At 38.0% G+C, this 22,513-nt stretch overlaps 1 protein-coding gene across 3 annotated transcripts in view; it reads left to right on the forward strand.

Moving 5' to 3' along the window:
• The window catches only part of cntln (centlein, centrosomal protein), a 69,318-nt gene extending 51,005 nt beyond the window's left edge, over nt 1–18,313 (forward strand). For all 3 annotated transcript variants that reach the window (XM_056763852.1, XM_056763862.1, XM_056763870.1), the window contains exons 21-27: nt 2,850–2,947; nt 4,633–4,759; nt 4,929–5,066; nt 5,675–5,860; nt 9,131–9,301; nt 9,627–9,701; nt 17,644–18,313. In XM_056763852.1, coding sequence (XP_056619830.1) covers nt 2,850–2,947; nt 4,633–4,759; nt 4,929–5,066; nt 5,675–5,860; nt 9,131–9,301; nt 9,627–9,701; nt 17,644–17,754 — 906 coding nt within the window. In that variant the 3' untranslated portion in view covers nt 17,755–18,313. The remainder of the gene's footprint in view (nt 1–2,849; nt 2,948–4,632; nt 4,760–4,928; nt 5,067–5,674; nt 5,861–9,130; nt 9,302–9,626; nt 9,702–17,643) is intronic.
• Nucleotides 18,314–22,513: the final 4,200 nt, after the last annotated feature.

The following is a 22,513-nucleotide window of genomic DNA, read 5'->3' on the forward strand; positions in this document are numbered from 1 at the left end:
TTTTTATTATTGGTCCGCCAGGAACATAGACATTTTTTATGTCCAGTGTTTTTTTTAATGCAGTTCTTAACAGTATAACTCTTTTAAGTTCAATACCAGCTCCTTAGATAAATCACTGATACATCTGCAGTTTTCAGTTATAACAGGATTTTAATAGTGTATATATGTTAAGGATTGCACAATAAACAGATTTCTTAAGACGGCATAAATAATATACTTCTTGATTTATATGGTCTGAAGCAGCCTTAGAAAGCATCTTTCAATGTAAAAATATTGTTTTCATTACATCGTCCACGATTCTTTAATATTGGGATTAAAGAGATTTACAAAACAACAATCAGTAAATGTAACAATGAATTATTTAGAATTATTCAGGTGTTGTTTTACCTTAAATGTCACTCAACGTGGGTGCTGTCAGATAATCTTAATCTTAAAATGTAAAATAAAAATGATCAGTCGTGAAATCTAACCTGTATAAGGTGGGGGTTTACTGTACAAATAGAACATATAGTAAGTAAACTGCTTGAACTAGATTCTGTTTGTCTTTGTGTGTCTGGCCTGTAAAATGTGGTTCTGCTGCAGTGAAAATAGGTACAGTTCTACTACCCATTTGATGCAAGGAGCTCTAAGAGTCTTATGCTTATTGTAAATTCCAACACATCTGTCGATGCCCTGCTTCAGTCCCGTCCTACATTGTTGTCTTGTTTAAAATGCTGTATTATTCGAAATCACAACACAATGCAAATTAAAATGAGTCGATAAAGTCTGTTAATAAATCACGTAGTATTTTATTGCATAGATAACAAAATATATTCGCAAACACATGATGGAAGTCCTATTCTGTTTTGTAGTTACCAAGCATATGTTCCACTAATGTTTTATAAGCAGAAAATGTCCAAAAACATTTTATCTTAATTCTAAAATATTTTTGATTTATTATTTAAAAGCTAACAAACCTCTTGTCGTGGAATGCTTATGCTGTCTTTTCATAAACTAAATGGTTGGATATATTGTGAAATTTTAAAGGGTTCATTTAATAATATTCAAATGTGCATCAAACATAACACCTTAGATTTTTGCCTGTCAAAGATTGTGTCCGTTGCTAAAAATAAATAAACAAAATAAATAGAATTTCCCCATTAAAAGCAGATAAATCATAAAAACAAGCACAGATTTTAAGCGACTGTGGTAATTGTTCAAGTGAGAGGCGTGTATGTAAAGTCAAATCAAAAATTATTCAGACACAAGATATCATTTTTTATATTTTTTACTAGTGCCAGTTTTTAACTCTGACAGTAAAATTGATACAAAATTGGGACCAAGTAATTCAGACACTTTGACCTGACCATGTTTTGCTTAAGTGTTTTTTCTTTAATTGCTGATGTGACCTTGCACCACACACTGAACAAATGAAGCATTGCTTGGTAATTGGTTGCCCTAAATTCTATACTTAAATTTAACAGCTGACAGCAATTCAACCTAATCCATTACATACCTTTCTATCAACGTTATCTGGCATTACCAAGTTGAATATGTTCTGACAAAATTTTACTCCGAGTTCTTTTCATATTTTATTAACATTTTCTAAACTTTAGCAAATAGACTGTAATAATGTGAGAAATGTTGAAGGTTTCTGAATAAATTTTGATTTGACTGTATGTGTGGGATATGCTGGTGGTGTACCACATGTATGCAAGTCTTCTGTTCATTTCAGCTGAACCCAAGATATACATATAAATAGCCATCATTCTACATGACCTCCCACTTCCCACTGTGACTTGTCATCGGAAGTTTTTTTGACTGTGTGTGAACCTCTTACCTTGACACACATTCACAGAGGTTGAACGAATGCCGCACTAAATAGATCACTTTTTATTATTTTTACCCTCGTCCCTTAAAGAACCTATAAACCGATTACATAGTGGTTACATATTGTCTTCATGTCCGAGTAGTCAGTGTCTCAATAATGTCCTTTAAAATGCATTTATCTACATTTATTCGTCTTTCAACCAATATCAATTCAACATTTAATATAGATTTTATATCTCTGCTAGATAATATTGGACATATTGTATTAAAGTATAAAAAAATGGGTAACATTTTACAATAAAGTGCTATTTGTTAACAATTAGTTAATGCATTTGCTTAAATTAACTAACAATGAATAGCATTTATTAATGATAGTTAATTTTTAATTCAGCGTTCACTAATACATAAAAATCAAAGGTTGTCCGTGTTAACATTAGTTATTGCACCATGAATTTAACATAAATAACTGTATTGACATGAACTAACATTAACAGGGATTAATACACACTGAAAAACGAAACTGTTCATTGTTAGCTAATGTTTGCGGTCACATTTTATTTTATGGTCCAATTCTTGATATTAATAAACCATTAACTGTGACTTTTGCCTCAGTAAACTACTATTTTGTTGCTTATTAATAGCTGGTAAGGTAGTTTTTAGGTTTAGGTATTAGGGAGGATTAGGTAAATAGAATATGGTCATGTTGAATATGTGTTTTATAAGTACAAAAAAACTACGAATAAGCAACTAGTTAATAAGGAGAATTGGTCCCTATACTAAAATGTTAACATGTCTGCTAATGCATTTACTACTGTTAAAAAATAGCACCTCATTGTAAAGTGTTACCAAAAAAACAATGTGTGATAGTAAAAAATAAAATATCAACATAAAAAAAACAGGACATGCAGCTGTATGAGTGGATTATGGTTAGCATTACAGCATCCACATTAAGACCCCTGATGGCTCTGTATGCATAACAGAGTCGTGCATGATGGGAATATCAGATGATAGGATAAATGTGTGACTCTTTCTCTCCACAGAGCACCAGCAGTGAGATGAGCAAACACAGTGCTGCTAACAAGAGCCTGAGGGCACAGTTAGATGAAAGAGATCAGACAGTGAAGGAACTGCACGAGAGGTAAATGCTCTCTATCCCTCTCTTTCTGCTTTCCTTTCCTTCTTGGTCTTAGCTATTCCCCCAGCTTTTCTACGTTAATACTCCTTCTCTTTCTGTCTCTTGGGCTCCGGGTCACCTTTGCAGTGTATGATTCCACCGTGTGGCAGCTCTGCGACTGCGTAAACTTCCACACCGTTCGCAGACCATGGAGCTTCCTATTAAAACAGATACTTGACAGAGGCGGAAAGACAGTCAGAAGAGCTGTCATTTTCTTTTCGTGTAGTTATGCGCTATTGGCATAAGATGCCTGTCTCTGAGTCTGACCGCCTATTGTTTCTACCCACTTGCCTACTTTTACTTCACGGTATGTTGTACTCAACGCCTTTTTTAGGCGTTTTGCTGGAAAAATAGCAGTTGGAAAATAAAAGCACGTTTTGGTATTAAGGTTTTGTGCTTAAAAGAAACGCACTTGCGATTTAGCATTTTTGCCTCCCGGGTCTCGTTTCACGGATGTTTGGATCTTTTTTACAAATCAAAGATAATGACCGAGTGTAGGATTTTTGCAGAATGCGCACTCTATGGTGCGTGAATGGCAGGCCATGTCCACAGGCAGGTGAAAACACTGGTCTGCGACAACACGCGAAATCACGGATGAGAAGTCCCTGTGAACCGCAGCCGCCTTACACCACTCGGCTCGTTTAAATGAAATACATGTCTAGACGCTGTAAAAAATACATCTCCAACACTGAGGGGCTGCTGCACTGCCTTCAAAAAAGTGAATTTCAAAGCGTGCTGCCATGTCCTGAGTCAATATCCGGCGCAGAGGTCTCTGCCTTATTCATAAAGGCCTCCCTTTCATCTGCCGCCTGTTGTCTTTCCATATCATACATGTATTCATCTCCTTTGTTTTTTGCTGCAAACTGCACATCCATGATCCGTGAAAGCACTTACAACTGTATTAGCACCCGTAATGCATTCCGAATTAGCAATCTAACACCTCGACGGCAAAAAAAGACAAAGGAAGGAGTGCAACGGAAAACGTTCAGGCAATTTAGTGAGCCGGCGCCCGCACAAAAGCTGCTTGCGCCGGCCATCAGTATCATCCGGCTATTCTTGTCGGGCACGAGCGCTCCTAGAATAAATGTTATAGATCTAATTGCCATTTACTCTCTTGAGCTTTGAAAAAGATGGAGTGAAGTGGGGGAGGGCGAGTGAAGCATCACTGTAAGTCAACAGGAGAAACGACTACGTCCACACTGCAAAGGGGTCAATATGGGTTTTCTCATTAATGGCTCTGTTCGGTAACCTGACTCCATGTCCCCAGGCCACCCGGTCTTGTTTAATTTAATGTCACTCCAATAAGAAGCTCTCACATTTATTCAGCGCATTAGCTTCAGGCTCTCTCTCTCTCGCCGGAATTTGTGGATATTTATTTAAAAAGGACCTTTGCTCATCATTACTGCAGCTTTGGTCAAAGCCGTGGTCAGTAAAACAGGCCTCGAATGTTAACATATTCCGGCGCTTTTATCATCTCTGTTCACTCGAGAGTTTTTGATCAGAGGGCATCCGGATAGAACCTTTTTGGAATTATTTACTGCAGTTTAATTCATTTCTATTGGGACATTAACAAAAACACAATAAAAACAACTGTGGACCACTGTGGTAAAAATATATTTTATATAAATGCTTGTACTGTATGTTCACAGGGTCAGCGTGTTGGAGAGAGATGTGACCATGAAAAGGCAGCTTTTGGAAGATCTCAGGAGCAGACTAAAGATCTGTCAGGACTCTGAGAGGAGTCACAGAGCGGTGACCGAAGACCTGGAGAAGAAAGTAGGCCCTGCTCAAACATTTAAACAACAGTGACAGCCATATAGAATAATGAATTATTCTCCTTCTACTGTATGCATAACCGATTTAAAAGTTCTTCATTTTACTCTATAGAAACATATTGAGGTAATTTAATGTTCTGGAGTCAAAGTAATATTTTTTTATATACTAGATAAAATCTCTCTCAGAAGAGTCGTCTAACCGGAAAGCTCTGGTCGATTCTCTGAAGAGAAGACTGACAGTTGCCACAGAGGAAAAGAAACAACATATGACAACCAGCCAAAAACTCAAAGAGGAGCTACAGAAAAAGGTATTTCTGCACCATTCATGTTTTGTGACACAGTTTTAGTGACTGTCGAAGCTCTTCCTTTAATGTCTTTGCAAGGGTTTTTTATTCACATAATTAGTTCTTTGATGTTTGGCCACAGTGCCAAACTTTGCCCCAATTTTTCTATACCTTTCTTCTGCAATTGATCTGTTGTTTCATTTTATCATTGCTATTTTACGTCTTATAAAGTAAAATCTGGGTCTAATACAAAGCTGGAATTCTTGATGTTTAAAAATGGACAGTTCATATTCAAAATGAAAATTCTGTGGTTATATACATGCCCTCTTGTCATTTCAAACATGCATGACTTTCCTTCTTCTGCAGAACACAAAAGAAGATATTTTGAAAAATGTTGGTTACAGAAAACTGTTTTTCCCCATTGACTTGCATTGGTTTTGTGTCCATAAAAAAGAAATCGGTGGGGTGTAACGTTTTTTGGTTACCAACATTACTGCCCCTATAATCACCGAACCGACAATTTTTCTCCTTTTGCCCCTTTTACATTCATGTCGATAACTGTCTGTGACCGATCGCTTTACGGGCGGTTCCCTAACCAAAAAATGTCTTTTTGTTTGTATGCATATCCCCAGGAGCAGAGACTGGCCGTCTTGCAAGCGCGGTTAGCGGAGTGTGATCGGGCCATGGCTGAGTTGGAGCAGGCTGCTTCTAAACAGATGCACGGTTTGGTCCAGCAGAGCACACAGACTTTGGAAATAATGCAGAGTAAACTCACGCTGGCTGAATCTCAGCTGCATCAACTCCGCACATTCATCGAGGTGTCTGAACTGTCCTACATTTACGTTTTGCATTTGTCTTATATATTTAGGTTGAACTCTACGTAAACTACATAATTCTATGTAAAGCGATATTTAGCACACACTGTTGTCAAACCCAGCGTGTATTGTAGCCCATGGTTTCATATAGTCAACATATTTAACCTGTAGCTGATTCCTGCTAGCCTGTTAATGATGGTCCCTGTAGACAGCTCAGCTCTCTGGCCTACATTCCCCTGTCATGGATTGATGAGCTTTGAACATGCCATCCTGTCAGGAAGGTTCAAGAGGCATCTTATGAGATGATTAAAATGCCATTTTTAGGGATGCACTGAGAAGCTTTGTTTGAATTATGCAAATGTGTGGGGCCACGAGTAATTGATTATATTTCCTAGTCCAGATTTTCATTCAAATGCCTATTCCAGTCATAAAGACATTTTTATATTAATAATATACACTACCGGTCAAAAGTTGAGGGGCACTTGTGATCTTTAAAAAAAAATCTAAAGGTGTTTCAGACAGTGTTTAAAATTACTTTTGTATTCAAAAATATCGTGGAAATTTATTATCTTCTTTTATCAGACAACATTTTTTTTATTTTAACCAAACATATTTTTGAAATGGATTACTTGGACAAAATGATGAATAAATAGTTTTAATAATAAAAAAAAGGGCTTCTCTATATATCGAAATGTCACAAATATACATTTCACAATAGTTTGCAATAGCCTAATAATTAGAAAAATTCAAAAAGTTATATTTGATTAGCGTTTCAGGCAGCAGAGCGACTGTGCCTGATGTGTGGAAGATGATCAATAATCAGAAAAAATGTGAAACATGTACAGCCGTGAAAAAAATTAAGAGACCATTTCAGAGACCTATTTTTCTGTTTAAAAAATGTACTATTTATAGGTATGTGTTTAGGTAAATTTAGGTAAATTAGGTAAAATCATTTTGTTCACTCTGTGAACTGCTAACAATATTTATCACAAATTTCAAATACATTTTTTGTTTCTATTTGCAGAAAATGAAAACGGGTGAAACACGTCAAAATAACAGAAAAGATTCTCTGTATTTTTTTAGACCTCAAAAACTGCAATGAAAACAAGTTCATATTCACTTTTAAGCAATACAACAGTTATATTTAGGAAACGTTCGAAAATTATTTTTATGTGATAACCTCAATGGATAACACAGTTTTCATGTGTTTTGTCATTCTGTCAGTTTTTCACATTGCTTTGTCACTATTGAGGTTTGACACTGGACAAGAAGGGCCACAATGCATCTAGAAATGAAAATTTGGAATGGCCTCTTAATTTTTCCCGTGGCTGGATGTTGGTTGTACAATTTTTCGTCTTAAAATATATTTTCATATGATTTCATTTATATTACAGACTTAAAGCATTGTCGTATCGCCGAACGCATAGCGCATTATTTAGCAACATATCGTATAATGCATTTTTCTTCAATATAGCACAGCCCTGGTGCCTACTTCGAAGATGCTTAAATATAACATTGTTAATTTTGGACGCTATTAGTCACAACATAATTCCCACAGTTACAATTGTGTTATTCCTTGATTTTTATGGGTTTACTGTTATACTGAGGGTAGAAAAAACAGTGAGGGATTCAAAAATTTTGAGCCGTAGTGATTTTAAACCTGCATCCAGCCTTCACGTTGTGTTTTGTAAACGCTTGCCTCCCTGTTCAAATAGGGTTGAGAGTCTAAAATAAATCCAAATAGCACGTATGTCACCAAAGATTTAAGATAAAGTCTAATTTCTTTTTTAGTAATTTCCTCAGTAGTTTATCTTCTAATATAATCCAGTGTGGTTTAATGCGGCTAAGTCATTTAAAGAGGAATCTTTCCCCTCCGCTTGTCTAATCCTCCTCCTCTGCAAGAGAACTGGTAAATTGGCCCTGTGGCTCGAGTGATTGTGGGTAAGAGGCCTTCTCCTCTTGGCCCCCATCATGCTATTCTGCAGCTCGACTGGCTCTCGACAAGCGGTAAAGGGAGCTGCGCAGAGCATGTGATAAATTCACTTAATCTCTTCCCAGATTTTTCCATGTGTTGGACTTAGGTCAATTGAATCTAGCCTTTGACTAGTGACAGGGAATATCTATTAAGCTTTAAATAAAGTCATACGCTCTTTTGACAGGCTGTTGATGAGCCGGGCATCCCCCTTGAGAACTCCCAATGTTGCAGGTTTAATAATGTTTGTGTATGTAAATGCAAAAGGGAAAGAGATGTTAAAGTTCACGTTCGCCAATTTATTGCACTGGAATTTTCTAACCCGGTGGACCTATAACACAAACTATTTGCATAAATTTGTGGTTTCGACTAGCCTTTTGCTACATACAGTACGTCCAGGCTGAGCATTGACGTTGAGAACTCAGACCAGTTTTACTTTGTCTTTAGTTCTTAGTGGCATTGAGGCATTAAGAACAACAGCTTTTGTGTGTACTGAATAAGGACGCAGGACCGGCCTTTATGTAATCCAGCAGCATCCCCTGAAATGTAATGAAGATCCATTTGAAGTATTTATGATGAAGGCTTTATGAAACAAATAACCGTGATGGGGGAATGTGGGAAATGGAGCATGCCCCAAAGAACTGCGCTCCGATCAACCGCATGTGATTGCTCTCACTTATACTTCTGTGGGTTAACCGGGACCATGAGTGAGAGGAATCACGCACACACAAACTGTCCATTCCAAGGTCAGGTTTTCACAAGGCTTATGGGGAATGATACAGGAGATTATTGCAACGATCAATAAGCTGAAAATGAAACAAAGGGGAGCTCACTTTATTGACTTTCTCATGTACAGTGGCAGCTTTAACATTTAATTGTCTCTTAGTATTTAGCAACAACTCCCATTTAGCTCAGCCCTCGACGGCCTAAACAAAGAATAAGACTCGACGTTCCCCACCGTCATTTTAATAGCCTCTCATCTCGCCCATTATATACACTCTTCCGAGAGCTTCACAATACTCGGCATGCAAAAACGAGAAATAAATTCAAGTGGTTTTTTTTTAAAGGCTTGGAGTCTGTTATGTTTAATTCCTCTTCAAATCGACGCGAGAGCCTTCAATGTTTAGTGTGTCTTACATCAAAAGTCAAGAGCATCGGGCTACCCGTTCAGTTCGTTCCCTGTTCGAAAAAATCATCCCAAAATGTGGGGCTTTTGTTCGCAGCGAGTTCATTAAACCATTAGATTTTAACTTAGAAAATTCTCGTGTTTATTGTTTTGAATCCTTTGTTTTTTTTTGAAGACACTGGCTCACGAAGTGGAAAGGGAGGTGGACGACACTAAAGCACGTTTGAGGAGGAAACAGAAGAGTTTAAATGAAGGAAACAGAGTGTCTAAATGCTCACTAGAGAAAGCTGCATCTATACTCAACATGACAGAGACTGACCTGGTGGACATGCTTGAAACGGATGAGGTCAGTGTTGACTATGATGTGGACTAAAAAAAGTTGCTGAAGTTACAGATAATTAAAGATTGAAAACAAAAAACAAAGACAAAAGCATTAATAATATAAGTTTTGGCCTAATGTGATTTTCTAGGACCTGACTAAAATCATGTGCAGGGGTTTTTTACACGCTGGGAAATGTTTAAAAATAAAATGATTTTTAAGATGCACAGCCTTTGGGGTGATCTAATGACACTCACACACACCCACCCACACAAAAGAAGTTTGGAGTGTTTTCTTCATGCCTTTTAATGGCATTTCTGACTGTGTTGTGTTAAATGTTTGTGATTTGCAGTGTGAGGAGGCGTGTGCAGGTCGTGGGGCAGAGACAAATTGGACTGAGCGTGTTCAACAAATCCTACAGCAGCAGGTTTGACTTCAGTTTATCAACACATTTTGTGCAAATATGCTTATTTGATTTGTGCAAGTTTTATCATTTAAAGTCTTGCTTTATAAATAGTCAATTCATTTTAAAAGTCAGCTCGTGAGTTGCTCATAATTGCATGCTTTTTTGGCATATTTTATATGTTTCTTTACTATAAGTGAAATTACATTTCTTAGCAGAAACTCATGTTTTGCAAAATTGCAACAAAAATAAACTAAGCTAATTAACATAATGGATTTCAAGATCATTTTGATTTTATAGACTTGTGATATTGTATGGTACTTTATTGCCCTCATTTACCATTTTTAATAATTAAAAAAAAGTAGTCTGATTTATCCAGAAGTACCGTTTAACGCAAAGGACTCAGTGGTGTGTTCTTCATGCCTTTATGATAATCATTTCAGCCTTTCATTTTCCAAGTCATAGTAATGTGATGACCTACAATGACTTGTCAAAACAGACTAGAAGTTAGCAAAGATCTAAAATTATAGACAACGGAAAGCTCGAGTCTGGTGAAACAGTTCAGATGTATTTATTAATACACAGCAGGGGTGCCAGAAACCCCATCCAGACGTTTAGCCCACTCAACCGAATTAAGAGGGCTGATATTAAACTATGTGCCTCTGCTGGCTCTCATTAAAAGCACATTTCTGATACAGATTAAAATTCACTACAGTTTTAGCTTGTTGTCTTTTTGCCGCTGTCTGAAAACAAAAGGCAGATCCCTAGTTCTTCTGATTAAGCAAAGAGAGCACTGTTGCCAACTAATATTAAGGAGAAATAGGTTGATTTGTTGCTGAAAGTAGCTAAATGATGTTTTGTTGTGATGTCATGACATCTTCACATAATTTACACAATATTGCATAGAATATTGTAAGAGTAATATAAAACATCACTTATTTTATAATGCTAAAAGATTCAATTAATTTGATAGAAAAAATTAACATTACACCCGTGAGGTGTAATCACTGTCATTTCTTTTCATTTTTCATTTTTTTATGTAATGCTTTTTGGAAAAACAGACAGCTTCGATGACATGCGGCAAACAAATGCCACATCTAGAGGATGCACCCTTTGAAATGAGACATAGCAGTTTGTGTGTATTGTGACTGGGTGTGTGTTATAGAGACACTTGCTATAATTTAGTTAGTTGCATTTTTGGTTTAAGTCATTTTTCAAAAGTTAAAACATAAATTTGGAAAATAGCTAAATTTGTTGCTAGTTGCTTTTTGAAAAACGATTACCAGGGCGGTGTGAAAAGGTGCTAAATCCAGCAACGAATTTGATAAGCTGGTGTCAGTGAAAAAAGAAAAAATTGTCATAATTAATTGTTTAATTTGAGTCTTTTGTAATGAGCTTAGCAATAAGATATGTCATGGAATGTCACAGAAGAGGAAACTTACAGTTATGAGAAATTAACTGTTGACATTTTTTTCTAATCATAGAAATTAAAATCATGTTTTCATTTTAATGTGCAATTATTAACGTATCCATTTTTACATACCAGAAATGAGCCTCTCGCTCTTATTATTATTTATTTGTGAAAAAGTTCATATGAAAATATTTGAAGTAACAAAACTAGCTTTATATTTTATTTCGATACTTATTAAATGATCCAAATTGTATTATAAATGTTGTATGTCAATTGCAAATCAGCTGCAATATTAGAACAAGCTAATTATTATTCAAGAGGTCCTCCATCTTGTAAAGACATCACAACCCTACAATTTTTGTCCCCCAATCTAACATTTGTTCTGGTGCCTTGGAGTTAGGAAACGTGTTGCACATTAAAACATAAAAGTGCTGCCTTTTTTCTCACACATGCAAATGTTGGCTCTTGGTGGTAATAAACGTTACAGTAAGGTCCCATTCAGTAACATTCGCTAACATTTACTAGCATCAAGCTTTAACAACAGCTTCTGATTTTAAAGATCTATTAGTAAATGTTGAAATTTACATGAACTATGTAAACCATTTACTAAATTCTGTAGAAGTACTGTTCCTTGTTTGTTACATATGTACTCAATAATGTTACCAGGAACATTATTATTAGGCGTTAGATACATTTATTGTTATTATTTGACATTTTATCTTTTCTGTATTACAATAAATTGGGTAGAAGGGAGGAATAAATGAGCACAATAAATGCAATCAGCATTACAATATGTAAAAATTAAATATTGGGGTGAATAAGAGTGAATGTACTCATCCCACCATGCAAACAAAGAGTGTCGTTTTTTCCCACGTTTTATTTTTTACATTCAGAATTTGGTGCAGTGTTAAATATTTTGTTTGTATTCAATTATTATTATGAAATACACATTTTTATTTGGGGTCTACAATACATTATATGTATATAAAGGTGCTTTTCATGCTAGATTAATTTTATGTTACATAATCGTTTCAGACACACTAATATGTCCCAGAAATAATACAGAATTTTTTATTTTCAAATGAAAGGAGGAAAAAAATACAAATGAAAAGGAACATTGTTCTGTACCTGGTTAGGCTAAAACAAATGATGTAAATATAAGTTTTAAAAACATTTGCACGTACAGTACAGTACAGTACAGTACAGTATATATTTCTCTGCTGTTCTGGGAATAGAAATTTGTCTTACCTGCATTGTGGTAATATTTGTACGAGACATTGTGACTAGCAATGTTTTAATATGTCAGACAAGTAAAACCGTATGCTAACAGAAACTCTGGTGTGTGTGCTTGTGTGTGTGTTTGATTGTCAGCCAGTAATGTATATCCAGTATAATCCATGGACTCTAACATGACACTACAGCGCTAGTAGCAGTGACCGTTGACCTCAGTGACCACTTTACACCCCATCTGCACGTCTTCGCCTCTCAATGCCTTGTGCTTTAGAGGACTCGGGCGACTGCCATCAGGCAGCTTACTCTCTTTTCCCCGCTCTCTCTCTCTCTCTCTCTCTCGCTTCCTCTGCTGGGCTGTGAGACCCCGAGGCAGCTTGTTAGTGGTGGGCCAAGTATTGATCTGGCAGGTCTGTCGATGCAGGGAGATTGAGCCGAGCTCCACTAGAGACTCTCCACCAGCAGGCTACTATTGACACATACACACACATACACACAGACAGAGCAGCGGCCCGCTGGAGACTCTTCACAGGCAAGTTGCTATCGACGTGTTCTCTGCTAGACCGACACAACTGCCTGCTGTATGACAAGGCTGAGACCGGCTCTTGTCCCACGAGAATCATGCTGACACCAAAACTGTGACCCGGGCATTAGTTTTTCTTTTCTTTCAACTCGCTCATCCTCTGTTTTTTCTTAACGCACTCCGCAGGGAGGGTGACTCTTGCTCTGGCTAGTGATCAAGGCGAGTTTTATTGGCAGGTGAGCTTTTTTAATGTTCTCTTTTTTGGGGGAGGGGGTTAGAAGACACGGACCTCTCAGTCAATAGTGGCAGTTTTTTATGGGATGCGTGTGTGCGTGCAAATGCCTTGATGTTCGTGCGATACACCGAAGCTATCTTTAGACGAGGTCACAGAATTATCTCTTCCTTCATTTACAATAAACACCTGGTAGAAGTTCAATGGGCATTACATGTCAGGCCAGTGGCCATTTTTGTGAACAGTCGAGCACAGTGATGCGTGCGAACTCGTGTGTGCGCGTGTCATCTGTCAGGCTCTGTATTTGGCGCGAGCTGTCACTGTCAGCCGCTAATGGAGGTACCACTGTGACGACGTCTTATTACCGCTGTGGCCCTGTCAATAGTGCAGCCGTCATTCCGGTGCCACATGTCAGCGTAACAAGCTCACGCATGTCAGAATAATGTCGGGCTCAGTCTGCGTGTTTTGGAAGGGAAATACTGAAGAGACGCCATGTCATTCATCCGCCCATCTAAAACACACCTGAAGGCGTACACTGTGTTGCTTATGATCCGTCGTCTGCGCCACAATGTGTTTTTTGCTTTGCTGGCTTCGGATGCCATTAACAAACTTTTAGCTCTCTTCGGATGGCGCATCTCTCTTTTATTTCCACATGTTTTCTGGCCACAACGCACCTCTAAACCCATTCCCATCTCTCTTAATGAAACAACAACGCTTCCTCACCCGAGGGTCACAACCTGGAATAGCGTTGCCAACCTATAAGCATTTAGAGCGCATCGCTCCCGACGGCGTAACGTGTCAGGCCGTGAATAACCCATCCCGAGCTACGAGTGTCCACCCGCAAACCTTCATCCAGCCCAGGGACCCCCTTCGCCCAGTAGCAGTAGACATTTAATTGCTTGCGTTTATTTGTGGATTCCTAATTATTGACTAGAGGTAAATTATAACACCACGGCCTTTATGAAGAGACGGAAATGACTGTTAGAGCTAATGAACTGAGCCACCCTGCCTCCAGTCATTTATCAAGCACATTCATCTCGCCCTGACAGCACATAATCATTTTAGAAGTCGTGGGCCCCCTAAATCCTTAATGTATTAATTCGTGACCATCAGAACTGGAATTCGAGGGGCCGAAGAATCCAACTGTATTCTTTCTGTGCTGCGCTTAAGGTTTTTCGGTTTCGAGTGCCCTTAAAGAGTTTTTTATTTGTTGTTGTTTTTGGACCGACGTGTTGATTTGGGGGCAAAACATTATACACCCACTACATGTATGTGGGAAGTGGCACTAATTAAACTTATAATTACTGTGGCAATTAATGCAGTGACTGAAGTTGGCAGAGCCTGCAGCCCACAGTAAAGCTCCCTTAGGCAACGATAAACAAAGAAAACACTGCTCAATTACGTTCCTTACTTTCCGCTTTACTTTGTCTAACGTGTATATTTAAAATAATTCTACACATTTTACACAAGGTCCCAGCCTTCACGTTCGACCAGTAATCCACTCGATGTTGTTCATTAGCTTGACATCAATCTACAGTAGGAGAAACATCTATCTTTGTTTCAGCTTTCTAAAAAATGTTGACGTCGGATCCGTTGCTTGACTTATTTCATTCCCCGTCTGGAGATTTTCCAGCCGCCATCGCTTAAACACTAGCCTTCTATATAATGACTGTCACTCCAGTCAGATTTATCAGCGCTTGTGATGTCAAGCACCAGTGAACTTGACATGACAGCACCGTCAGCCGACCGGTCTTCTCTGAGCGCCGTGCTATTGTTTGATCCTCGTTCTGTTCCCTCCCCTCTATCAGTTCCTAATGAGAGAGATGGAACAAAGACTTGCGAGTGGGAGTCCGTATTTATTCTACGGTGTATTTAGGTCAGATGTACCGGTTCAGGTTGTATAGACCTGACGATGGAAGAAACAACATTTTAAAAAAGGAGTTTTAATTACAAGTATCTGTAGCCCCAAGTGTCCAATTCCCTTTCATATTGGTCTCCAGTGGCGTGAAAGGGAGAATGGAGAAGAGAGGCAGTGCAGGGTGGGTAATTACTGGCACAGAAGAATAGATTGGTGCTATGCTTGATTTTTTACCTGATCTCTTGTTTTCCCACATGTGACACATTCATTATCTTCTAATCAAATGCAGACTTTAGTAGGTCTTGGGTGTTTTGGTTGTTGTGTGTGTATGTTTTTGTTATTCCCACGTTCAATCATTTTGATTTCAAATTAAACGTGTGAAGATCAAAGATCAGAAAGCTTTATATTCTTCTGTGATCATAGAAGGCTGTGTTTTTCATCGGCACTCCGCAGTGGCCTAGATGGGCGAGAACTTGTCGAGTGGCATTAAAAATAGTCAGTGGCGGTTTGGGAGGTTTTGCTGGCAGGAAGCAACAGTGCTTAAAATGAGATATTTAAAAAAAATCATAACTCACACACTACACATATACTTGCCATTTTTCGAGTGTGCCAGATGGGCAATATCAACGTTATGGATGTGACGATTTCAGTCAAAACTAGAAATATAAAATCTCAGAAATCAAACGTCAGAAAACAATCAGACTATATAGGAGTTTTCTATTTGTGTTATGCATGTGACAAAAAAGGCTGCCCTTTGCAGGTTTTTTTGCAGACCAGACACATAATACCCACCAAATGGAGAAGAGAACAAAATGGCTCTAATTAGAAAATATTTTAATAAGGAACATGGACCGTTATGGATGTGACAGTTCACCTTACTATGGAAGTGTTCTGTGCTTTTAAAATTCGCAAAAAAATGCTTGAAGAGAGCATTCACCTGGATATTTAAACCATGAAATATTGACTTCTGAGCGATCACTATGGGTAAAACCTTTGTTTTGTTGTTTTGTTTTTCGTGCATGAAACTGCTGAAATATAACTGGCATAAATAGATTAGAACTAATCATATTATCTGTTTATTATTATTTAACAACTAGTGTTTTAAAATAAAATGAAATCTCATAATCAGTTTTTGTAAGACATATATCACCATATATGCCATTACAATGGTATTTAAGATTGAAGATGTTTAGTGTCACTGCTATTGCCTCCTCCCCCAAGCCAAACTTAAACACTTTTTATTATTAATTTCCCAAAACACGTCGGTGCCGTCACGACCTTCCTTTCACACATAACCTCCTGATTTGCACTCCGATTGGCCCCACAAAGGGCGCTCTTAATGCTGATAACAAAAGGAGCCTGATCAATCCATTTAGAGAGAGCGTCTTATGGTGTGAGTGTGTGTCTTAGCGAGATAAAGCTCAGAGTGTATTGTGACTAGGCCTGTAGCTTCGCCCCAGGCATCTTCACACTCTATGAAACTAGCGTCACTTAATTGGACTATAAAACACCTTCATATTGTTGCAGGGGTTTTTCCCACTTCTCCTCAGGCCAGGCCAGGCCAGTCGATTCAGAATCAACTCCTGGGCGTGTTAATGAAAACACAGCCCAAAAGAGAGCTTTGCTGAATAGTGAACAGCTCACTAGGGCTGTCTAAAGGGAGAAGATTACCTGCTAAAGCAGCTGTTACATGATAATGACTGAGTCTGCCATCCCTGTGGGCCTGTTCGAGAGAGCACAGCCAAGATGTGACTCGGGCCTCCCAGGCTAGCATGGCATCAGATAGCTTTCTACGCCGTCCCATAAAATTACACCTTTTTAAGCATAATTAAATATGGCATTCCTTTGCTGGAGCCCTCGAAGCCATTTCTTGTGTATGTGAAGTTTAGTGCAGCTCAAGCGCGCTTTTGATGAAGTCAGCACAGACACTGGGTTATACTCCACTCTTACACCTGCCCCGGGGGAAACACTGCTATCCCTCTCTCCCTAATGAGACACACTTTTCTCCCTTTGGACTTTTTTCCTCTTCATTTGGGATGCGGATCTGCGTCTATTTTAGGCCTGCTACCTAAATACATTTGCACTTGGGTTAACACACCGGATCTCCATTTCAGTTACAATGAGTCGAATAAAGAATCTTTGTGTGTGCAAAATCGCTCAATGTGGAATATAAAAACTACATTTTACTGTGCGTCTCTTAGTTTTTTTTTTTTTTTCAATATTTATAGATCATGCCGCTTTTGATCCCCCAATGCTAATTACTACAGTGTCCTTGAGACGGATTTGGGGAAAGAAGAAAGCTACGTCATAGTTTATGTTAACACATCCTTCCCGCCTGGCTTTAGTTTATAACACACACACACACACAGTTTAACATTCCTTTCTCAATCGTTGCATCACTAAGAATGGTGTAAGGCTGTGAGTGGCATGCTGGCAAATCAAACCTCAAAACAATCCCATTTACTATTTGAGGAAATGCGATTTAAGGTTTTTTTCCAAAAAATATTCGCGCCTCAGCGACCTGTTCCCTGAATTTGTTGCTTGTCATAATTAATCAGCGTGAAGTCCAAGTCGAGTCCAAGTCGAGAATCGTCATCAAAGCCAAAGACACCCCGTAGAAACTGTCTGGTGTCAAAAAACGCCAAGCAAAAAAGCCTCACTGTACTTTTTGACAGGTTTTTCTTTTCTTTCCCCTCTCCTCTCTCTCCCCAGATCCCCTCTGCAGGCCTGCTGATGGACGCCATGCTGGTGAAGATGAAGGAAGGCAAAGTGCTGACAGAGGAACTGGCCGCACTGCAAGCTGCAGTCAGCAAAAACGCCTGACCAGAGGAAAAAAGACAGGGGGGAGCTGTAGTCTGTAAGATGGAGTGTGTGCCCTGCTTGGCAGTGGATGGCCCTTGTCTATGCAGCACTCCACCCGTTGCTCTGCTCCTACATCCTTGTAGTCTTGTGCCTCCGAGAACAAACAGATTTATTCTTGGGCTAAATAATTCAATGCATTGATTCGCCTCCAAAAAAAAAACATTTGTTTGCACACCGATAAAATGATGCAAGACTTGCATCGTTTTCTGTTTTTTTTCACATTCCCACATTGCGGAAATCACAAATGACTTTAATGAGAAGCAAAATTGATTATTATAGATCTGGTGTTTAAGGAAGTATAAATGATTGTGCGTTGGATGATTTGAATGTACAATGTTTTAGACACGAATGTACAATGTTTTAGACACGTATGTATGTCTGAACCCAACAAACAAAACAACGATAGCTTAGGAGTTCACACAATCAAGGTGCTAAAATTGCATAATTTTCATAAAATTATTTTCATCCTACCGATAAATGCCTTAACGGGATTTCTGAGGAAAAAATAAAAATGTGCATTCCGTCGATACACTTTTTGTCTCATTCTTTTGCGGTTACATAAATGAATCTTTTGGGTAGGATTGATTTTAACAATTCATGTACCCATCATTATTGTCTGGATCAACTCCAGACAAGGAGCCCTTACCATTTATGCGTTAGAATGATCGGTTATCGTACAATTTGATATTAACTGATTTAAACTTGAGGTAGTCAGTATGTTATACGTTGTATAGAATTTCTAGATGTTTAGATGTTTTAGGAACTAGTTGTGGCTCAACGGGGTTAATTGTAATCAAAGAAAATCTATTTCATGAAGGACATTATCAAAATTTAAATTGATTGTATCAAAATATTTGCAGAATAATTAATCACATTATTATCAAATGAAGGCCTGTGGCGCAACATTGGAGCCGTATAAATCCATGCCACCCTTGATGTTCAAATATCTGGGTAATGATTCAAAATGTTCTTCAATTCTTTGAGTAGCATCAAATACTGCAGTTTTATTCATACAACATATGAAATTTTGAAAAAGTAATTTCAAAATATTGATATGTATTTCCAAATGTATGACGCACTGTAAAAAAATGTTGGATCAACTTAGAAAAATATGATACCTGGTTGCCTCATATTAGTTTGCAACAAATTCATTGAGTTAACCAAAGAAAGATATTTGGCAGAATGTTAGCAATTTTCAGTTCTGTGACATCATCCACTACCATCGTAGAAAATCAATATTGTATATTTTTTGTTCTGTTGAACACATAATGAGATATTTTGAAGACTTCCGGAAAGCAAACAGTTTGACTACCATTAAATTTTTCCTACTATGTTAGTCAATGATGTTCCAGAACTGAAAATTGCTAACATTCATCCAAATATCTTTCTCTGTGTTCATACCATCAAAAAGCAAACACATTTTTACAGTGGCGTTTCCCTGCTGGATTTCCCTGTACTTAAAAAATGGACTTCTTATCTGAGAGCTGTTTTTTTTTGTACTCAAGTTTTTATTTCATGAACATAAATACAGAAATGTCTTAAAATGTTTGGTTGAAATATGATTCTGATCTGGTATCTAAATCTGGCCTTGTACAAATAATGTAAGAAACCATTTTTTTTTATATAATTTTACTGTTCCATTGTTTTTTCCCCTTTTCACAAATTTTTCCCTTTGCCTGCAATTAGAAACCGAGTAAAGCCATCCGTTCAAAAATTAACTAGAAGAATTCAACTTCTTATCAGTTTTATGCTAATGATGTCGTTTGCATTTATCTTTTTGTAATGAAGGATTAGCTCAAGACTCTGTCCTAAGCAACTCGGGGACCAATTTATCAGCCACCCTGGATCTGTGGGCCCCTGTGGTTAATTACCATGCGTTAATGTAGTTTGGCTCTTTTCTTCTTTGAATACTCGGGAGCACGCTATTGTCAATATTTGTCCCATGTAAATTTGATAGTTTCTAGTCCCGGTCCTCAAGCATAACGTAGCTAATGACAAGCATTAATAACTTAGAGGAAACGTTACGAAGAGGACTGGCATGCGCATGCGGGGATAGCTGTGTGTAAATTAGCATGCAGAGGCAGCGTTTCTTCAACTTGATCTCTCTCGCCTTAATGCATACTCAACATGTTTCTGTACCCACTCTCTCTTCCTGCTGTGGCCGCTATTTCTATGACATTCAAATGCACACAACTCCCCGAGGTTTAATTAATAAGGCCTTCCTCAGCCACCCACTGAACATGCTAACGTTCGATCCCACGTCTCGAATCCGACCTCATGTGCCATGTAATATCTCATTTTGAAGGAAAGGAAAATGAAACCTATCCCTCTCAAACTCTCTCTGTCTCTCTGCTGCTGCCTTTTGTGGAAGTCTCATTAAGAAATGCACCTTAGGGGACTAACTGATCAGGACTTCTAAATGCTAGGATTTTACCTTTCCTGCATCTCTTTGTTCCTCTTATCATTTTATCTTTCTCTTACACATTCATTCGCTCAATATTTTTTACCCTTAATCTCTTCTTTTTGATAGTCTTGGCAGGTTCGTCTCAGAGCAGGGGGTTCACCTCCCACTGTGGGTAGCTGGGTGCCACAGGGGCTGTCGGGAGTGATGATGAGGGGCTGCTCGAGCTTCAACCCATGAACCTCCCCTCCCCATTTCCAAAATCAATAACGGAGAGCACAGAGGTCTCCTGCAGCATTACTGGAACAGGTCCATCACAGGTCAAACTAGAATTTGTGCCTGGATGAATCGGCCGAGAGGCCATTTTTTGACAACTGAAGTGTCAAACATGTTCACGTTGATCTGTTTGAAAAAAAAACGGATAACAGAAATATATTTATATCATTAATTAGTATGTAAGACACAGTGCATCTTGGTAAACAGCGTGAACAAATCAAAGGGTCTTTAGAGCCCACAATAGCCCGATTTACAGTAGAAATTTTGATATAGCCTAGCAACATTTCGGTGCCTTTGCCATGGCTTTTGTTGTCTAGTTTAATTATTTCTAATGTTTCTATTTGAATGTTGTAAGGTCATTTATGAATGTGGATTTATCGCTAAAGTATTTAAATGTTTACTCCTACTCCTCTAAATATGCAGAGATGACTTGTGAGAAGTCACTGGCAAAGTGTGTAAACGGGCAGTTGAGATATTACATCATATTCAAGAGCCCTACGAGCATCTGACATCCATAAGTGTCCGAGAAATCCAGTTAAAAATCATTTCTTGCACTCTTATCTGGGTGTGATGCAGGACATGCACACTTGATCTTGAATTCTATATCTTAGAGGTCATGTTTTACTGGTTGCTTTGCCAAAGCGACTGTTCTGTCATACACTCGTTCAGTGTTTTATGCTGCGTTCCCGGCAACCTTTCTGATATTTCCCACCTCAGCCACGGAATGTCAGGATTTAGTGATAGCATATTAAAAGTATTAAGTCACATGAAAACATAAATGTTACTATGATTTAGTAACGTTAAAATAATTTATTAAAACGTTAAAAGAGCGCCGTTCTGGAAATTATTTCCGGCTTAAAGTGGGAAATATCCTAAATCCGAGATGTCTGTAAAGCAGCCTTACGCAACTTCAGTCACCCGCCTAACTAATATAATGTATCTAATGACTAATGTAATAAATCACACATTTTAATTAAATCAAGACACAACAAACTGACATAATCCGCAGTTTATTCTATTTTTAGTCTAGGTGCGAGAGGTAGCACATTTTGTCTCAAAATCAACAATCAGATTTTTAGAGTTTTTAACAACGGTAAAATAATGTCAAATACAAATGTTGTTGATGTGTGTGGGGCAGGTTGTAAAAAAATTAAATAGAGTTTGTATTATTTTGTTTGTATTATTAATTCCAGTAGCCTATAATGAATGCACATCCCTCCGTAAACTTCATCATATCAGAAAGATTTAAATATTATTTAGTGAACATATTGAATCCATTGTAAATTTAAAAAGCAATAAGCACGTGTCTTAAAACACAATTTCAAAATATACAATGTGTGTGCATATAGGGTTTATCCAGTCTTTTTTTGGGTCTAGTTAGTGTCCATGGCGATGCTATTGTGCAATTTCTTGGATTTGTCTCGATAGACAGGAAACCTCTCAGCGATGAACTTGAAGATCCCTCCCAGCGTGAGGTTTGCGGTCAGGCGAGTCAATCGCCATGAAGAGCAGACCGATGTAGCTGCGGTTTGCCTCGCTGAACGGGCCTCTTTTCTCAGCCATGAAACTTCTATTTTCATTCATTCTTTCTTTGTTTTTATTTATTTGATCATTCATTATAACTATCTGTTGTTCTGATCATACCTGTCATTCAATATGTATTAATTCATAAAAACTACATTACCTTATTTCTAAATACGTTGAATTAGTCCATGCGCCACCGTACGTGTTTGGTCATATTTGATAGTAATTTCACTTCTGTAGCTAAATTCTAATGAATTAAACTGGCGCTGTAACAACGATAGAAATTCCTGTGTGACAGTGTAGCGCTTGAGGATAAAACCTTCCTCTGCGCGTTAAATGAATGAATGACAACTATTGATAATTGACATGGCTATAACAATTGTTGGACTGCGACTAATAGACTTTGGTCAATTACCAAATTAATTGACACAAATGAAAATTAGGCTGTAAGGATACATGTGCGGGCTGATCAATAGGTTGTAGCCCTACTGTCTCACTTCCAGATTTCCCATGGGATGC

The sequence above is a fragment of the Triplophysa dalaica genome, chromosome 2, assembly GCF_015846415.1.
Source record: "Triplophysa dalaica isolate WHDGS20190420 chromosome 2, ASM1584641v1, whole genome shotgun sequence".
Taxonomy (NCBI): domain Eukaryota; kingdom Metazoa; phylum Chordata; class Actinopteri; order Cypriniformes; family Nemacheilidae; genus Triplophysa; species Triplophysa dalaica.